This window comes from Chlorocebus sabaeus, chromosome X, assembly GCF_047675955.1.
Source record: "Chlorocebus sabaeus isolate Y175 chromosome X, mChlSab1.0.hap1, whole genome shotgun sequence".
Classification (NCBI taxonomy): domain Eukaryota; kingdom Metazoa; phylum Chordata; class Mammalia; order Primates; family Cercopithecidae; genus Chlorocebus; species Chlorocebus sabaeus.
Window position 1 is genome coordinate 105106505 of NC_132933.1, and position 19373 is coordinate 105125877.

Genomic DNA, 19373 nt, shown 5'->3' on the forward strand with positions numbered 1-19373 from the left:
CCAGGGGCCGTGAGCGTTCCATCATTTCCCCTTAGGCCAATCACGGCACAGCTCTGTGGGGAAGGGCCCGTCCCCCAACCCCTCGAGGCCTTGCGGCCGATTAATAGCGCTTTGGCCAATCAGCGAGCGGCGGGACACTGGGCTCCTCCTCCCCGGGCCCACGTGAGCTGTAGGGAAACGCAGGGGCGGCTTCTAGGTGCTGCCGCCGCCGCCGCCGCCACCGCCACCGCCACCGCCACCACCACCGCCACCGCCGCCTCGGAACCCAGGCCTGGGGGGCGGTGGGGCCGCGTATGGAGCCCCCGCCCCCCGGAGCTGCCAACATTGCCAGCGCCACCGCCACGCTACACACAGGTGAGCTCTGGGCCTGGAGGGTGGAGGGCCCCGTCCGTGACCCCACGTATCCTTCCCGCCCCCGCGCAAAGGATGTGGCTTGGCCGGTGGCCTGCTGGTGTTCGACTCCCCGCCGCCACCACCACGGCTGGTGGACCTGCGTGTGGCATTGCTCAAGCCCTTCGTCCCTGGTAGTGGATCTGACCGTGGCCTAACCTCCCCCTCCCGTTGTGTAATGGATCGGTCTGCGTGCTTATGTTTTTCCCCACGCCAACTTAGGGTGGACTCGTCCATAGGCTTTCCCCCTACCCCCACCCGCCCCCCACCCACCCCCACTTACAGGGAGCCAGCCTGTGACAGTGTTCAGCCCCCTTAATAGTAGGTGTATCTGAGTGTTTGGATTTCTCCTAGCCTCAACTTTCAGAAGACCCGTTCGTGGCCTTGTTTATTCCACCCCTCCTGTACATTGTAGCGAAATCAATCCGTGGCGCCGCACCCCTCCTCATCCCTCTTTAACAGTGAGTCTACCTGAGTTTGTATTCCTGCCTCCTCCAGTCCCCCAATGCATCAGTCCATGGCTTTTTTCAGAACCACCTCCCCCCCACCCCCACCACCACCACCATTTTATAGTGGATCAGTCTTCATGTTTGGATTCACGTCCCTTTAGCTATCAGTCCATTGCCCTATCTGCTCTCTCTTTTTCGTAGATTGTCATTCTAGCCCTTGGGGTTCTCTCTTATTTTTAATAGTGGGTCAGTTTAGTGCTTTATCTCTCCCTATTTTCAGTAGCTCAGTCCATAGCCTTTTCCCTCTCTGCTTTGAATCAGTCTGTGTGATGGCTTTTCTCTCCCTTCACTGTGGTGCAGGAGTCTGTAAGGTTTTCTGCTCCCCTTCCCCTCAGGCGATGAGCCTCATCACCCCTCCCTTTGCAGTGGATCTGTTCATTGGCCTTCCTCCCCCACACCCCTGTGCACAGTCCCCCGCATACCCTCCCGTGAGTCCAGTGCTTTGTAATTGGGGGAAGGTCGGCCGTGTACTTTCAATTTCCTTCTTTTTTTTTTTCCCTTCCCAGAAGAGAACGTGCTGATCCTCTTTTCCTTGTGGAGCAGTGTATGGCCTTGCCTGTCCCTCACCTCTTAATAGTGGGTCAGCCTGATCACACTAGTAACCACAAAGACGTTCTGCCTCACTACAGTAAGTGAATACATTAGCACCAGTGATGATGGTAATACCAGTAGGAGCTAGCGTTTATTGAGCACCTACTGTGTATCAGGCAGAGTGTTTCATATGAATGAGTTCCTTTAATCCTCACCACAACCCCATGAGATAGGTAGTGAGCAAGCTGGGCCATAGGGAGGTTAAATTCCTTACTCAAAGGTGGCCCAGGAAGTACTCAGGACACAGGATAATTTTTGAGGCTCCCCTCTTAGACCGCATCCCACCCCACGTGAGGCCTCAGTCGTTAAAAACCAAATTAGTTCCCACCTCCAAGCTTTTGTTCTTGCTGTTCCCTCTGCCTGCAGAGTGGTCTTCATTCCCCACCTTCTCTCAGCACCCACCCACCCCCCAATCCCAGCAGCTGTGTGACCTTCGATGTGTGATTTAACCACTTCCTCTCTGTGCCTTTTTCTTCATTTGTGAAATGGGGGATCAGAACTAGAATCCCCTCCAGTGTAAATAAATATTACCTGTGAATTAATGGTGAAACAAGTAACCTTTCTAGCATTACCGCCTATACCTTCCCACCCCCTTACTGTGCTCCAACCACACTGGCTCCACCACACAGCTCCTCAAACATAGCAGGCATGGGCCAGCCTCAGGGCCTTTGCATTGGCTGTTCTTTGCGCCTTGAACACCACCCCCGGATCTCTGCATGGTTCCTTTCAGCACTCTGTTCAAATACCAACCCCCAAAGGATGTTTACCACACGGTGGTGTGTGGAATGCAGTATAAAAAGATACATGTATCAGAGATGTTTCTAAGAATGCCAGTTTATATATGAGTAAGGATTTTCCTCCTTTTCAAAAGGATGTGTTCACAAGACTGAGGTATGTAATATGCTCTGTAAAGTTACAAATATAAAAGCTGTTTCTAAGAGTGCTAGTTGTATATGTGAATAAGGACTGTGTTGTTGCATTGAAAGAATGTGTTCACAAAACTGTGGTGTGTAGCTGGGCACGGGTGTGCACCTATAGTCCCAACTACTCTGGAGGCCAAGGTGGGAGGATCACTTGAGCCCAGGAGTTCCAGGCCAGCCTGGGCAACATAGTGAGATCCCTGTCTCTGAATAAAAACCAAAAAACAACCACTGTGGTGTGTGTAATACACTCTCCTAAAGGCACAGGCATAAGAGATGTTTCTAAGAGTAATTTGATTTTGTTGTACCTGGGTAGTGTTATTTCAGTAAAGGTTGATTGTCACACCATGGTGCTTGGAATATACTATACGAAGGCACATGTATAAAGAAGAAGTTCCTAACAATGCTACTTGTAAAAACAAAAAAAGTCAACCCCTCCCTGGCCATCTGAAGCTGCACACCCAGCAGGGCTCAAGCCAGGTCCCTGCTTTGTCCCATTGCCCTTTATCACTGTCTGACACACTGTGTGGGTTGTTTGTTGTCTGTCTCTCCACATTAGAATGTGAGTCCCATGAGGACTCAGTTTTTGTCTGCTCATTCACTGCTATGTCTCCAGCAACTGAAAATGTACCAGGTAAACAGCAGTTGCTCAGTAAGAATTTATCCCATGAATAAATGGGAAAAAGATAATTTCGGACACCAGCATAGGGGTCAGATGGGGAAGAAGAAGGGATATGAGAGCTGGTTAGTTGGGACTGTTCATGCAACCAACCTTTACTGAGCCCCTCATGAGTACCAGGCACTCTTCTAGGTGCTGGAATATGGCAAGGAACAAAACAGGCCGAAATATCTGTGCTTGTGGAGCAGATATTTATTAAAGTTGGGGAGGCCGGGCGCGGTGGCTTACGCCTGTAATCCTAGTACTTTGGGAGGCCGAGGTGGGCGGATTGCCTGGGCTCAGGAGTTCGAAACCAGCCTGGGCATCACGGTGAAACCCCGTCTCCACTAAAATACAAAAAATTAGCTGGGCATGGTGGCGTGCGCCTGTTATCCCAGTTACTTGGGAGGCTGAGGCAGGAGAATTGCTTGAACCCAGGAGGCGGAGGTTGCAGTGAGCCAAGATTGCACCACTGCACTCCAGCCTGGGTGACAGAGTGAGACTCTGTCTCAAAAAAAAAAACCAAGTTGGGGAGACAGACTATGTGAACAAAATAAGTTAAATTAGCATAATAGACAAATGCTGAGAAGAAATAATGAAATAGGGCAGGTAGGAATCGAGTCTTGGGGAGTGGTTGAAATCTTAGGCACAGGGAAGATGACTCTTGAATTAGGGCCTCACGGTGGAGAGGGAGGGAGCCTTAATGTCTAGGGGAAGAGCATACCAGGCAGAAGGCAGCGCCAGTGCAAAGGCCCTGAGGTGCGATGGTGCCTGCCATGTTCAAGGAACATCAAGGCGGCCAGTGTGGCTGGAGCAGAGTGCGGGGAGGGGCAGAAGGTGAGGTCACACAGGTGATTGGAGCCAGATAGTGCAGGCCGAGGTGATACATAGGATAGGATTGCAGGGGCAGGGGGAGAAGGATGACACACTAGCTAATAGCTAATATCCGTGGAGTATCTACCACATCAGAGGCACTTTTTTGTTCAAATACCAACCCCCAAAGGATGTTTACCACACGGTGGTGCCTGGAATGCAGTGCAAAAAGATACATGTATCAAAGATGTTTCTAAGAATGCCAGTTTATATATGAGTAAGGATTTTCCTCCTTTTCAAAAGGATGTGTTCACAAGACTGAGGTATGTAATATGCTCTGTGAAGGCACAGGTATGAAAGCTGTTTCTAAGAGTGCTAGTTGTATACGTGAATAAGGACTGTATTGTTGCATTGAAAGAATGTGTTCACAAAACTGTGGTGTGTAACTGGGCACAGAGGCTGAGGTGGGAGGATTACTGGAGCCCAGGAGTTCCAGGCCAGCCTGGGCAACATAGTGAGATCCCTGTCTCTGAAAAAAATAAATAAATAAAAATAACCACTGTGGTGTGTGTAATACACTCTCCTAAAGGCACAGGTGTAAAAGATGTTTCTAAGAGTGATTTGATTTTGTTGTACCTGGGTAGTGTTATTTCAGTAAAGATTCATTGTTACACTATGGTGCTTGGAATATGCTATACAAAGGCACATGTATAAAAAAGAATTTCCTAACAATAGTACTTGTTAAAAAAAAAAAAAAAAAAAAAGTCAATCCCTCCTTAAGTCTTTTACAGAAGTATTTTACAGAATTGACACATTTAATGCTCACAGAAGCCTTGGAGGGTACGTGTACTTTTGAGAATATTTGACTTTGAGAGTAAAATATCCCCATTTTACAGATGAGGAAACAGGCACAGAGAGGCTGAGTAACTTGCCCAAGGTAACTTTGAGCCAGAATAGCCAGAACAGGGGCAGAGGAACATAAGGCTGAAGACCCAGAAAGAACAGATTTGCAAGAGCAGGCAGGTTATTTGGCACCTTCGATCACGCAGAGGAAGAATGAATTCTTCCTGGAACGCGATGATTGTGTAATTGAGTCCATGAAGTGAGGGAAGAGCTCTCCCTGAGGGGAGAGCAGCCCGTGCTTACCCTCAGAGGTTGGAACTGTCTCGGAACGGTAGATAGTTCAGGGTGGCTGCCTCAGAGCCTTTGTACACGCCGTTCACTCCGCCTGGAGGCCCTCCCCCACAGAGGGCATCCTGGCTTGCTACCTCCCCTCCTTCAGGCCAGGTGTCACTTCCTTGGGGAAGAACTCCTTGCACACCCTGTGTAAAACAGCATTCCTGTCACTCTCTAGGATCTTACCCTTCTCTGTTTCTCTTCATGGAGAACGGGTGGTGTAAGGTGGCTAGGATTGCTCACTAGAGCCATACCACTTATGTTTTGAATTCCGGCTCTGCCGACTTCCAGCTGTGTGACTTGGGCAGGTTACTTTTCTGTACCTCCATTGCCTCATGTGGAAAATGGAGGAAATGATAATCCCCACCCTTTAATGGTGGTTTGAGGATTCAGTGAGTTAAATGATTCAAAGAGTGTGCAGCACATGGTAAGCATCGTATGCCTGGCTTGCATTTTTAAATTATTAAAATGTATTCATAGCATACCCGTAGGTGTCTGACAGGCCTCTGAAACTGACCATCTCCAAAACTGGCGTGACCCCCCTCAAAACTTACTCTCCTGCCAGGCTCCCACCTCAGCTGACCACAATGCTGTCGTTGTGGGTAATTAGGCCACAAACCTAGACTCACCCTGGACCTTTCTCTCACCTCCCCCAGGCATGCTATCTGTCAGCAAGTCCTATTCTGTGTTCAGGCTTTCTCCAGAACCCAGCCACTTCTCGCCAGCCCCACTGCTACCACCATCGTCTACTGCAGTGGCCTCTTCAGCCCCGATAGTCTATTCTCCTCACAACCGCCAGGGGGATCCTGTTAAAATCTCAGTCACAGCCTGTCATCCCTCTGTTCACAACCCTCTCGTGGCTCCTGTCTCTCTCAACGTCCTGACAGCGCCTGAAAAAGCCTGGCTCAGTCTGGCCCCCGTCACTCTGTTCACCTCTCCCGCTGCCTCCCTGCTCTCCCCACAACCCATGCTGGCCACCTCTCCCCCTGTCACCTACCAGTCTCCAGCCTTGGGCCCTTCACACTGGCTGCCACTTCCACCTGGCTCACTGCTCTCAGATACTCACGAGCCCAGTTCCTTCACTTCCTTCAGGTCTCTGCCCAGTTGTCCCCTCGTTGGTGACTACTCTCCCCTGACTCTCCATGTGAAAGGAACAACTCTCCCCTGCTTGATTTCTTTTCCCATAATCCTTCCCACCATTCGACGCACTCTTGTACATGTTTGCCTTGTTTCTCACCTGCCTTCCCTGCTAAGATGTGAGCTCCTCTGGAGCAGGCATTGTCTGTTTCGTTCTCGGCTGTATCCGCAGCACCTGGCCCACTCACCAAAAGCTTGCTAAGTGAAGGAGATGGAAAGAAGTAAACATATCCAAGCAAGGCAGATCGCTAGAACTCTTATGAGGGGTCAAGTGGGAGAAATGACAAAATACAAAGCCGTATGTGCTATTGAAGCTGGAAGCCCACTGTGATCTTTCACTCAGCTGATAGGTGCTGTTGCAGCTGAAAGAGGAACTGGTAAAATTGCCTGTCTTTGCCACCAGGAGTCACTCTGAACTCTTTGGGCTTTTGAAACAAGCCTGCCTGCAAAACAAATTCAGTGAGGTCTCTGGTGACAGGACTCTCTAATCGGACACTTCATGGCTTTGTGACTTGTATAATTGAACAGGAAGCTCATGTTTATTTCCAGTTTGCTCTCAGGAAAGAAAGCAGTAATGGGGTGACAGGGAGGATCCTGTTCTTTGAGGGACATGCTAAGAGGGAGCAGTTGGTGTGAGGGGCCATTTAGTCTGATAGTGAGATGCTTAGCCAACTGGAACCTGACTGCCTGGCTCCAAATGCTGGCTCTTCCACTTGTGGACTGTGGAAGGTACGTAGACATTTGTGCCTCCGCTGCCTCATTTATAAATTAATGACAGTAAGACTACCTACTTCTCAGAGGCGTGATAAGGGATAAATGAGTCAATGCCCATTAAAAAAATATAACAGTACAGGTGTACATGCCCTTACCCAAAACCCCTGGTGCCAGATGCGTTTCAGAATTTCGATTTCTTCAGATTTCAGAAAGGTAACATGATGCATATACGATGTTACATAACACCCCTTAGTAAGCTCTGCAGTCGGCTGTGTTCATATTTATGCAGCAAAATGTATGAACACTCTCACACTAAGTGAGAATCAATAAAGACCAGAAAGGGCCTTGTTTCATTTCAAATCAGGTTTTGCTGCCAAACGAGGTATAAGAAGCTTTCTGCTTTTAGAGCATTTTGGATTTTGGAATAGCAGATAAGGGACTATGAACAAATCAGAAACTAATATTTAGAGCTTATCATATACCTCAGGCATATAATATTTAATCTATATAATATCTCTATGAACTAGGTATTGTTATCCCCATTTTAGCAATGGGCATATCATTATCCCTGTTTTACACATGAGAAAATTGAGGTACAAAGAGGTTAAAGAATATCAGCCAAGCGTGGTGCCTCATGCCTATAATCCTAGCACTTTAGGAGGCCAGGGAGAGAGGATTGCTTGAGCCTGGGAGTTCAAGAACAGCCTGGGCAACGTAGTGAGACCCCATTTCTAAAAAAAAAGAAAAAGAATATGCACAGGGTCACACAGCTAATAAGTGGCAGAACCAGGATTCAAACACTGGCAGTCTGGCCCTAGTGCCTGGGCAGTTGTCCAGCAGGTCATATTGCCTCTGCTTAGAACAGTGCCTGATGTGTATTAAGCTCTCAATAGATGTTAATTATTGCTGTCATCGAGAAAGAGAACATTCAGAGCCGAGCATGGTGTCTCGCACCTGTAATCCCAGCACTTTGGAAGGCCAAGGTGGGAGGTGGGTGGATCACTTGAGGTCAGGAGTTCAAGACCAGCCTGGCCAACATGGTGAAACCATGTCTCTACTAAAAATACAATAATTAGCCGGTCGTGGTGGTGGGTACCTGTAATCCCAGCTATGCGGGAAGCTGAGGCACGAGAATCACTTGAACCTGGGAGGCAGAGGTTGCAGTGAGTCAAGATTGTGCCACTATGCTGCCCTCCAGCCTGGGCGACAGAGAGAGACTCCATCTCAAAAAAAAAAAAAAAAAAAAAAAAAAAAAAAAAAAACGAAGAGAACATTCAGGGATAGTAACAGGACAGAGAGATCAGGCGTTCAGTTTTAGGACAGCTTCATAAAGGAAAGGACCTTCAAGGTAGAACTTGAAAGATGAGAAAGACTGCTAGGCAGAAGAAGGAAGCCCCACGTGGAGTGAGCAGCCTTTGCAAGGCTCTGGCAAAAAAAAGCCTGAAAAACTTAACATTTATATGGTAGAAGATACAGATAACGCTCAAATAAGGGGGATGGAACTAATTTTCTATTCTTGCTGTAATAAATTATCACAAATTTAGCCGCTTAAAATAACATATTTGTGGCTGGGTGCAATGGCTCATGCCTGTAATCCCAGCACTTTGGGAGGCCAAGGCGGGTGGATCACAAGATCGGGAGTTCGAGACCATCCTGCCTAACACGGTGAAACCCCGTCTCTACTAAAAATACAAAAAAAAATTAGCCAGGCGTGGTGACGGGCACCTGTAGTCCCAGCTACTCGGGAGGCTGAGGCAGGAGAATGGCGTGAACCCGGGAGGCGGAGCTTGCAGTGAGCCGAAATGGCGCCACTGCACTCCAGCCTGGGCGACAGAGCGAGACTCCGTCTCAAAAAAAAAAAAAAATTTTTTTTAAATAATGAGTTATATTTATACCTGTTATACCTGTTGACCTGAGGAGAATTTTGAGAGTCCACAGAAAAACAAAAAAAAATTGTTATAGGTCAGAAGTCCCACACTGGTCTCAGTGGGCTGAAATCAAGGTATTGGCAGGGTTATGTTCCTTCTGGAGGCTCTAGGGGAAAATCCATTTCCTGCTCATTCAAGTTGTTGGCAGAATCCAATTCCTTGAGGTCATAGGACTGAATTCCCTGTTTCTTTACTGTCTATCAGCTGATGGCCATTCCCAGCTTTAAGAGGCTGCCCACAGTCCTTGGCTCTGAGCCCCCTTCCTCCATCTTCAAAGCCAACAATGGCAGGTTGAGTCCCTCTCACATTTTGAATCTCCCCTGCCTCTTCTGTCATCACATCTCTGAGCTACCTTTCTTTCTTCATCATCTGCTTTTCAGAGCTCATATGATTAGATTGAATTTAATCAAATAATCCAGAAATAATCTCCCTGTCTTAAGGTTTGTAACCTTAATTTCATCTGCAAAGTTCTTTTCTGCTATGTAGTGTAAATAACATACAGGTTCCAAGGATTAGGATGTGGAGTAGGGGTGGCATCATTTGGCCTACCACAGTCTGTCCTCTGACCGCCACAGATTCACATTTGTCCCACAGGCAAAATACATTCACACCATCCTAAGATACTCATGAGTTGTATCCCATCACAGGGAGCATCCCAAGCTGGACTGGGGAGCTAGAAGTTAGTCTGGGAATGTTTAGGGAATGATGGTAGGGTTTGAGGACAGAGATGGAGAAAAGATGACAAAAAAAGGAATCCTCCTCCCGCTGACCTCTGCCCCTCCTATGTCCACAGCCTCTCAACTCAGCTGTTTGCTCTCCAGGTACCCCTGGGATGGCGTGAGCACTCCCCCAGCGATGGACCCATCTGTGACGCTGTGGCAGTTTCTGCTGCAGCTGCTGAGAGAGCAAGGCAATGGCCACATCATCTCCTGGACTTCACGGGATGGTGGTGAATTCAAGCTGGTGGATGCAGAGGAGGTGGCCCGTCTGTGGGGGCTACGCAAGAACAAGACCAACATGAATTACGACAAGCTCAGCCGGGCCTTGCGGTACTACTATGACAAGGTACAGTCTCTCAGACCAGGGCTGGGACCCCCGCTAACATTTATATCAGAGATTTGATTTTGTTTTGATTGCCATAGCTATGACTTTGAAAACAATGTTAAAATTTATCAGTTTTTAACCCATCCATTGGTACCGTCAGGCCAGTATTGGGCCCCTAAGCACTATCTCACCTACTTTCTTGTCTTACTGCTTTGGCAAAAACCATCATTGCATTATTAATACTGACTCCTACTCCCACTCTGAGATCCCCAAAGTGATGCTGCCCTGCCATGCACATTTCATTTTCGTGTCATATTCCTATAGCCAACATTTTGAAAACATGGTTAATAATGGCTGGTCCTCATTCTGTCCTCTAGAAGCCCTAGACCAGTGCTGGGCTTCCCTAGTTATTTCATAGTCTTCTCTTATTCCAGAATATTTCGTATTCCTAGAATCAAAACCTCCCTGACAGTATTATACCAACTTTTGCTTACTTTGTCCTCTGGGACCCCAACATTTTTAACCAATTATTTTCTTCTCTTATTCCTTAAGCTAAAACCTCTGCAACAACATGTTTAGTACCAGCTTCCACACCCTATCTTCTCAAATTCCCAGAGCAGCACTGGTCTACCCCAATATTTATATCAATTGTTTTCATTATCTTATTCCTACAGCTAAAATTTAAAATTTCCCCCATTCTGCCCTCTCAGACCCCCAGGCCACTGCTGGGTTTCCCCTCCCCCCAATATTTATACAAGTTATTTCATCTCCTTATTCCTCCTGCTGAAACTTCCCAAACAGTATTCATGAATATCCTTTTTTGTTCCTCTTTTGAGAAACACGGGCCCACCCTGTGACATATCTGACCAGCACTAAGACTTCCGCAGAATGCCCTAGTGCTCCCACACTCCTCTTGCCCGTGGCCCCCAGAACAGCCCTGGACCTATGCTGCACACCCTTCATAGTTTATGGCATTTATTCCATTTTCATATTTTATTCCTTGAGCTCAACCCTCCAGAACAATATTAGTAATGAGGCTCCCTCACTGTGCCCTCTGGGAACACTAGGTCATCTCTGAGACCCACCAGACCTGAAAAACCCCAAACATGCTCTGTGACCCACCCAAGCCAGCCTTGATATAGGCCCTCTCCCAATATTTATACCATTATTTTTAATATTCTTGTCTAATTGCTGTTAGTTACTTCATTTTCTTACCGCTTTAGCTTCAACCTCCACAGTGGTATTAATAATGAGGCCTCCTCAGCCTCTCCTCTGCAGTGACCTTGCCCTATTCCACTTCTGTGTCATTAGCTTCAAATAATCCTCTGTATTAATAATTTATCGCCCCATCCATCTACATTAATTTCCTTTCTTCCAACATTTATATCAGTTACTTCATTTTCTTGTCTTACTGCATTTGCTAGTCTCCAAAACTGTGTCCTGACAGTCACCCACAAGGCCTGGCCTGTGAACCCCTGGTTCTTGGAGCCAAGAAGACTTGCTCCCACGCCTACTACCTTCCCTTCACGGGCCCCATTGTGAAGAGGAGCCACAGTGTGGAGGGGGTGGGAAAATCAGATAGATGGACCTGGAGAGTGACAGTGACAGAGGGAGGCTTGGAAAGGGGTGGATGGGAAGGGGCTTAAAGACAGAATTGTTGTGGAGAGAAGAGAGAAAGGGGAGGAACTGGGGAGGGATATAGATAAGGGGAATCTAGGGGGAGAGGAAAGAGGTAGAAACCAACGGGAGAGGAAATGGGCTGATAGGCTGAGAGGGGAACTTACAGAGGAGGGACAGGAAAGCCAGAGAGGGGCAAGTGGGAAGAGAGCCACTAGGAGAAGAGAAACACCACTCCACCCATCATACACACACCCTGCCTCCAGCCTGCCCCTTTCCTCTCAGGCCCTCTGTTCCTCTCCTCCCTTTCTAGAACATCATCCGCAAGGTGAGCGGCCAGAAGTTCGTCTACAAGTTTGTGTCCTATCCTGAGGTCGCAGGGTGCTCCACTGAGGACTGCCCGCCCCAGCCAGAGGTGTCTGTTACCTCCGCCATGCCAAATGTGGCCCCTGCTGCTGTACATGCCGCCCCAGGGGACACTGCCTCTGGAAAGCCAGGCACACCCAAGGGTGCAGGAATGGCAGGCCCAGGTGGTTTGGCACGCAGCAGCCGGAACGAGTACATGCGTTCGGGCCTCTATTCCACCTTCACCATCCAGTCTCTGCAGCCACAGCCACCCCCTCATCCTCGGCCTGCTGTGGTGCTCCCCAATGCAGCTCCTGCAGGAGCAGCAGCGCCCCCCTCGGGGAGCAGGAGCACCAGTCCAAGCCCCTTGGAGGCCTGCCTGGAGGCTGAGGAGGCCGGCTTGCCTCTGCAGGTAAGGACTGGAATATAGAAATCCAGTAAGAGGAGGCAGTAAAGAGGACGGATGTGTAATCCCCAGATGATGAGGGAGGCTGGTAGAAGAGACATAGTGCTCCTGTTAAAGGAGATAATGGTGGAAGGAAGAACACAGACATCCTCTTAGAAGGAGGGATGGGGCAGAGAGCTACACAAATCCTGAGACAGAAAGGGGAGAATACTGTGCTACAGTTAGTAGCTGCCGAACATGTAGGTGCCTGAAATATATTTGTTTAATGCACTAGTTCTCAACTCTAGCGCTCATCAGAATCACCTGTAGGGCTTGTTAAACCACAGATTGCCAGGCACACCCCCAGAGTTTCTGAATATGTGGGGCTGGGGAGGGGCCCAATAATTTGTATTTTTAACTTGTTACCAAATGAGGCAGATGTTGCTGGTTCAGAGGAAGGTAAATTTTTGAGAACCACTGTTTTAATGAATGAGGATGGTATCCCTCAGATTCCTACCTGCTTCAGGTTGTCTTACCCCAAGTCCCCTGTCCCATAGGAGGACTTGCCCCAGAGGAAGCCCTACTTCCTTGATGAAGTCCTATGTCCTGTTGGAGAACCTGCTCTGATGTGTAGTCATGCCCCCAGTACCAAGTGCCACTTTCCCGGGGAAATCACTGGGTAGCCCACAGGAGAATCCTGTGGCCCCAACAATCCTTACCCTCTTTGTACCTGCTCCTCTCCCAGGTCATCCTGACTCCGCCCGAGGCCCCAAACCTGAAATCGGAAGAGCTGAATGTGGACCCAGGTTTGGGCCGGGCTTTGCCCCCAGAAGTGAAAGTGGAAGGGCCCAAGGAAGAGTTGGAAGTTGCCAGGGAGAGAGGGTTTGTGTCGGAAACTACCAAGGCCGAGCCAGAAGTCCCTCCACAGGAGGGCGTGCCAGCCCGGCTGCCCGCGGTTGTTATGGACACCGCAGGGCAGGCGGGCGGCCACGCAGCTTCCAGCCCTGAGATCTCCCAGCCACAAAAGGGCCGGAAGCCCCGGGACCTAGAGCTTCCACTCAGCCCGAGCCTGCTCGGTGGGCCAGGACCCGAACGGACCCCAGGATCGGGAACTGGCTCCGGCCTCCAGGCGCCTGGGCCGGCGCTAACTCCGTCCCTACTTCCTACGCATACATTGGTGAGTGCCTGCGGAGGGGTGGGATGGGTGGGTGCCAACCCCAATGGGACTGGCATGTGGCAGGTGACTAACAGGAATCAGAGGAGGGCGAATGTGGTTGTCCCTGAAGAGGGTGGAGCCTTCGAGTGTGATTGACTGGGCTGACGCTGGACTGGAGGGATGGGGTTTGATTAGTGAAGGGCAGGGCTGGGGACTTTTGTGGGTGGGACCAAGGGGCTTTCTGTGGGACTGTTTCTGGGTTGGGGTGTGGCTTAAGGAACCTGAGCAGGGTTTTTTGGTCTGGGATTTGCATATGGGATTTCACGGGTGGGACATGAGTTAGAAGTTGACCCTGAGCTGTTTGGATGGTGACTTGAGAGCAGCATTTGGATAGGGTCTTGTGGGTGGTCTTGACCAATGAGGTCTCTGAGGGTGGGCTCTCGGGAATAGGGAGTGGGGGGTGTCTACGGAGTTTGAGAGATCGTAGGCATGGTCTCCATAGTTACCATCTAGGTGTGTGCACTTTGGGGAGTGACCCTGGGAGTGTGAGTGGGAAATCTGTGGTGGGGCTAGGCCCAAGTCCCTTCCAGCATCCCACATCTACTCTCTACTCACTTGAGCTCCAACCACCCTCTCCCCGCAGACCCCGGTGCTGCTGACACCCAGCTCGCTGCCTCCCAGCATTCACTTCTGGAGCACCCTGAGTCCCATTGCGCCCCGTAGCCCGGCCAAGCTCTCCTTCCAGGTAGGATCCTCTTTCCCCATTTTGGACAGGGTGACAGACCCAAGAATGGCCCCCATCTGTGACCTCTCCCTCTTTTTACCCCCAGTTTCCATCCAGTGGCAGCGCCCAGGTGCACATCCCTTCCATCAGCGTGGATGGCCTCTCGACCCCCGTGGTGCTCTCCCCAGGGCCCCAGAAGCCATGACTACTACCACCACCACCGCCACCACCACCACTACCCCTTCTGGGGTCACTCCATCCATGCTCTCTCCAGCCAGCCATCTCAAGGAGAAACATAGTTCAACTGAAAGACTCACGCTCTGATTGTGGGGGGGTGGGGATCCTTGGGAAGAATGACTCCCAAGAGTGATTCTCATTATCTCCTCCACAGAAAACACACAGCTTCCACAACGTCTCTGTTTTCTGTCAGTCCCCCAGTGGCCGCCCGTACACGTCTCCTACATCAATGGTAGGGGCGGTTTATTTATTTATTTTTTGAAGGCCACTGGGAGGAGCCTGACCTAACCTTTTAGGGTGGTTAGGACATCTCCCCCACCTCCCCACTTTTTTCCCCAAGACAAGACAATCGGGGTCTGGCTTGAGAACGACCTTTCTTTCTTTATTTCTCAGCCTGCCCTTGGGGAGATGAGGGAGCCCTGTCTCCATTTTCAGATGTGAGTAGAAGAGTTAGTTTGTTTTGTTTTATTATTCCTGGCCATACTCAGGGGTCCAGGAAGAATTTGTACCATTTAATGGGTTGGGAGTCTTGGCCAAGGAAGAATCACACCCTTGGAATAGAAATTTCCACCTCCCCAGCCTTTCTCTCAGACAGCTTATCCTTTTTCAACCAACTTTGGCCAGGGAGGAATGTCCCTTTTGTTGTTCTTCCCCCTGAAAAGCCATTCCTTTGTCTGCCAACCTCCCTGGGGTCCTGCCTGTTTCCTCCCAATGGAGGGTTTTTTTGGGGGGTGGTCCCCGTCTGGGGGGCCCCTCCAGCCAGTTCTCCAGGTCTCCCTGTCTCTCCCCCGCTGCCATTTTGATAGTATAATCTATTTTTAAATGGGGCTTTTCAATAGGGGAGAGGGAGTCATCTCTTCCTATATTTGGTGGGGTGGGTGGGAAGGAAGGGATTTGGGGGGGAATCTTCCTGCCGCCTCCCCCCTCCAAGTGTTTATTTTTGATACCAAACGTGTATTTTCAGTTCCCTCCCTCCCAGCCCCCCAATTTCCTGCGGGCGGGTACAAAGGACCCTTTCAATGTCCCTGGAGTTGGGAGGGAGGAATGGAGGACATAAAGCCTGTCCTGTGTCTATTCTAGGCAAGAGAGAGTGGGTTCAAAAGACTCCTGGGCTCACCTGTTAGCGCTGGCCCAGCCCAGGCCTCGGGACCTGGGGGTTGGTGATTTGGGGGACGGTGCTACACTCGTCTCCACTGTTTGTTTTACTTCCCCAAAATGGACCTTTTTTTTTTCTAAAGAGTCCCAGAGAATGGGGAATTGTTCCTGTAAATATATATTTTTCAAAGTGATGCTGGAGGCTGCTGGCACTTTTTCTCTGATGTAAGGACCAGCTGAGTGTGACAAGCATGACTGTGTGGAGGGTGTGAGGCAGAGGTTGATCGTGAGAGAAATGGTGTGATGGCGTGTGTGAGAAACAGTAGTAGGGACTGCATATTGGTAACCACGTGTGTGTCAGAGATGTGGAAAGCTGTGATTGTATGTGAGAGAGTACAGAAGTTGTGACCACAGACTTTTGATGGTGTGTCTATGTGGGAAATCACGGCCGTGTTTCAGAAAATAACTGAGCCTGGACGAGTAGTCAAGGTACTGTACAAGAACCTGTGATGGTATGCACAAAATAATATCTACGAGAAGAGAGTGGGGACTGCAGCCCCGTCAGTGTTTGATGGTGAGCAAGACAGACTGAGTGACCAAAACCACATGTGAGAGACTACGTGGGCATGAAACTACAGGAGAGGTTGTCAGGGATTGTGGCAAAGATTGTATAGGTGACAAACCTCATTATAGGCGACTCAACGTTTGAGAAATAGACAATGTACAAAACTACTTGAGGCTGTAGCGTCAGCTAAAGCTGTAAGACTATGGGTGCGAACTTGATCGTACGAGAGAGAATGGCTATGAGACCAAACCAGCAACTGAGACCAAAGATACAAGAAGGTGCAACTGTGTGTACGAAAGCAGGCGTGAGAGACTGTGTAGCAAAGACTGAGAAAACGAATGGCTGTGACTGGGGGAGAGTGACAGGCCGTGTGTGTGTGTGTGTGTGTGTGTACACCTGAAACTAGTGGCAAATCGATTTACTGTTACTGCCACATTCTGTCCCACAGGTTCAGGAACTGTGAGGAAGTGGGGGAGAAAATGACAGCCGGACGGAGCCACTGACATGGTGTGAGAGACCGTGTCACTGGGCGTGCGAGGGAAAGGGGCAAGGAACTGTTGATGAGAGACTTGCAGTAGCGGTAACTGGGAGTCAGCAACTGTGGGAGAGGAACTTGACAACTGAGTGATGTCAGAGCGTCAGGGGGTTTATGAAACAGTTCATAAGCAACCATAAATCCAGGGCCATGCAAAAGAGCTGAGCAAATGAGACATGGCGAGTGACCACATGGCGGTGTGTGAGAAACTTGTAAAGCTGTGCACGTGTGTCCATGCTGAGCTTCCCATATGAAGAAAATGACGGTGTGCACGACCAAGACAGGGCCTGGGTGACTGTGGGTGACTTATCAAGGGCCTAATGGTGATTGTGAAATAGTGACCGAGTATATCAGAAGCTGACTGAGGGACAGTGATGACTCAAGACAGTGGCTGAGAAACTGATTATACCATTGGTAAAACCCTTTGCAAGAGACTTTATGAAAGGCTGTAAATCAAGGACTGAGGGTGCTGGAAGCTGACTGGGAAGAAACGTGAGACTAGGTGACGACGGTGTCTGAGATACTGTGTGATTGTGTATGCGTGTGAATGTCTTCGTGGGAGAGGCTGTAATCGGGGATCGTGGGTGTGTGAAAAAGTGGCTTGAGTGAGAAAGGGGTAGGAGAGGTGATGATTTTTGTGCATGTGTGGGAAACTTCATGAGAGACTAGTTAGTGGTGACTATAAATCAGTGACTATTTGTGTATGTGAGAAAGTAACAGGCCAAATGAGTGGCTCAACATTTCATGAGATTGTGTGAGTGTGCATGCATATGTAAGGAACTGACTGGTGAGAGAAAATATTGGCAATATTGACTGAATGAGACAGGCTGTTAAACATGATTGTGTGTGTGAAACTGTTAGAAGGAGACTGTAGTAAGGCTGGAATCCATGACACAGAAAATGACTGTATGAGTGACAGAATGTCTGAGAGGCTGTGTGATTAAGAGAATATAGTAGAGGTTGTAAATCCAGGCTGGGTGCGGCGGCTCATGCTTGTAATCCCAGCACTTTGGGAGGCCGAGGTGGGAGGATCACTTGAGACCAGGAGCTTGAGACCAGCCTGGGCCACATGGTGAGACCCCATCTCTACTAAAACTTTAAAAAATTAGCATAACGTAGTATTGTGCACCTGTAATCCCAGCTACATGGGAGGCTGATGTGGGAGGACCACTTGAGGCTAGGAGTTTGAGTTTGAGACCAACCTGGGCAACATAGCAGGACCCTGCCGCTACTAAAATGAAAAACAAAAATTACCCAGGTATAGTGGTGCACACCTGTAGTCCCAGCTACTGAGGACCCTGAGGTGGGAGGGTCGCTTGAGCCCAGGACTTTGAGTTCGAGACCAGCCTGGACAATGTGGCAAAACTCTGTCTCTCCAAATAATTTTAAAAATTAGCCAGGTGTGGCGTATGCCTGTAGTCCCAGCTACTCGGGAGGCTGAGGTGGGAGGATGGCTTGAGCCCAGGAGGTTGAGGCTGCAGTCTGCGATGACGCCACTGCACTCCAGCCTGGGTAACAGAACCAGACCTTGTCTCAAAAAGAAAAGAAAAGAAAAAAACAGAACTGTGTAGATAGGTTTAAAAAAAGAGAGAGAGAAAATAACAGACCAAATGAGACTGTATGAGAGGCCACAGGTCAAATGTTCCAGGCCCTGGAGAAAAACCCTCTCTGTTTTTTCTCTTTCTCCACAGGCCCCTCCTGCTCAGTCCCCTGGGCCGGCTTCTCCTACTTCTCAAAAACTTGAAATACTGGGGTTCCCCAGGGCAAAGCCCTGGGACTCCTTTCTCTCTTCTCATGCATCCCCTCTAGGTCATCTTATCCCGGTCTTCGCACTTGAAATACAACTTACCCTCCATGGGATGCCCACATTTTTACCTCCAAGTCAGACTGTCCTTCTGGCACTTACCAGAATCTCTAAAGTTTTGTTTATTTCATTGATTGATTCATTTAGCAGATGTTTATTGAGCATCTACTGTTTGCTGGTGCCTATCTAATGTCCTGCAGACCCAGCAGTTAACAAGCCAGACAAAAATCCCTGCCCTTGTGGAACTGATATTTAGGGAGTGAGAATAACAAGCAGGCAAATACATAGTAGCAGGTAGGGATGTAATAAGTAAGACAAAACTCTCACTCTGTTTAAGAAATCTGCAGTCATTTTATTGCTAAACGTGTGGGAGAAGATAGAGTGCCGACAGTCCTCTTCCACAGGGAATCCTATGAGTATTTATACAGTTTAAAAACAAAGGAAATATTGATAATATTATTACCAGGGCAACAGGTGGTTAAATAAAGCAGCCAGCCAGAATTTCAGATACCTTTTCTTTTTTTTTTTTTTTTTTTTTTTGAGACAGAGTCTCACTCTGTCGCCCAGGCTGGAGTGCTGTGGCACAATCTCAGCTCACTGCAGCCTCCGCCTCCCGAGTTCAAGTGATTCTTCTGCCTCAGTCTCCCAAGTAGCTGGGATTACAGGCGTCCGCCACCACACCTGGCTAATTTTTGTATTTTTAGTAGAGACGGGGTTTTACCATATTGGCCAGGCTGGTCTCGAACTCCTGACATCAGGTGATCCACCTGCCTTGATCTCCCAAAGTGTTGGGATTACAGGCATGAGCCACCGCGCCCAGCCAATTTCAGCTTTCTTGGAGAGTTTATTTTCACAGGATAACACAGCAATGATTGTCTTGAAGTCTTAGAATCTTAACAAGACTCCTTTGTTCAAAGCACATTTTCAAGGATAGGCTTATGTTATCAGAGAACAGAGTACATCTGTAATGGATACAGATATTAACACATACCTTACTGCCCATAAAACAAGTGTTCCTGAAGAACTTCTG

At 48.9% G+C, this 19373-nt stretch overlaps 1 protein-coding gene across 2 annotated transcripts; it reads left to right on the forward strand.

The window, feature by feature from the left end:
- The first annotated feature begins 153 nt into the window (after positions 1-153).
- ELK1 (ETS transcription factor ELK1) lies at positions 154-15633 on the forward strand. 2 transcript variants are annotated; one of them, XM_073013750.1, is made up of 7 exons: positions 202-354; positions 1406-1527; positions 9658-9901; positions 11811-12254; positions 12973-13404; positions 14027-14128; positions 14214-15633. In XM_073013750.1, exons 3-7 carry the CDS (start codon positions 9692-9694, stop codon positions 14310-14312), a joined length of 1287 nt encoding a protein of 428 aa, XP_072869851.1. In that variant the 5' UTR covers positions 202-354; positions 1406-1527; positions 9658-9691; the 3' UTR covers positions 14313-15633. The 2 variants fall into 2 exon arrangements, with proteins under 2 accessions (XP_072869850.1, XP_072869851.1); XM_073013749.1 differs by lacking the exon at positions 1406-1527 and having other exon boundaries at positions 154-354.
- The last annotated feature ends 3740 nt before the right edge of the window (positions 15634-19373 follow it).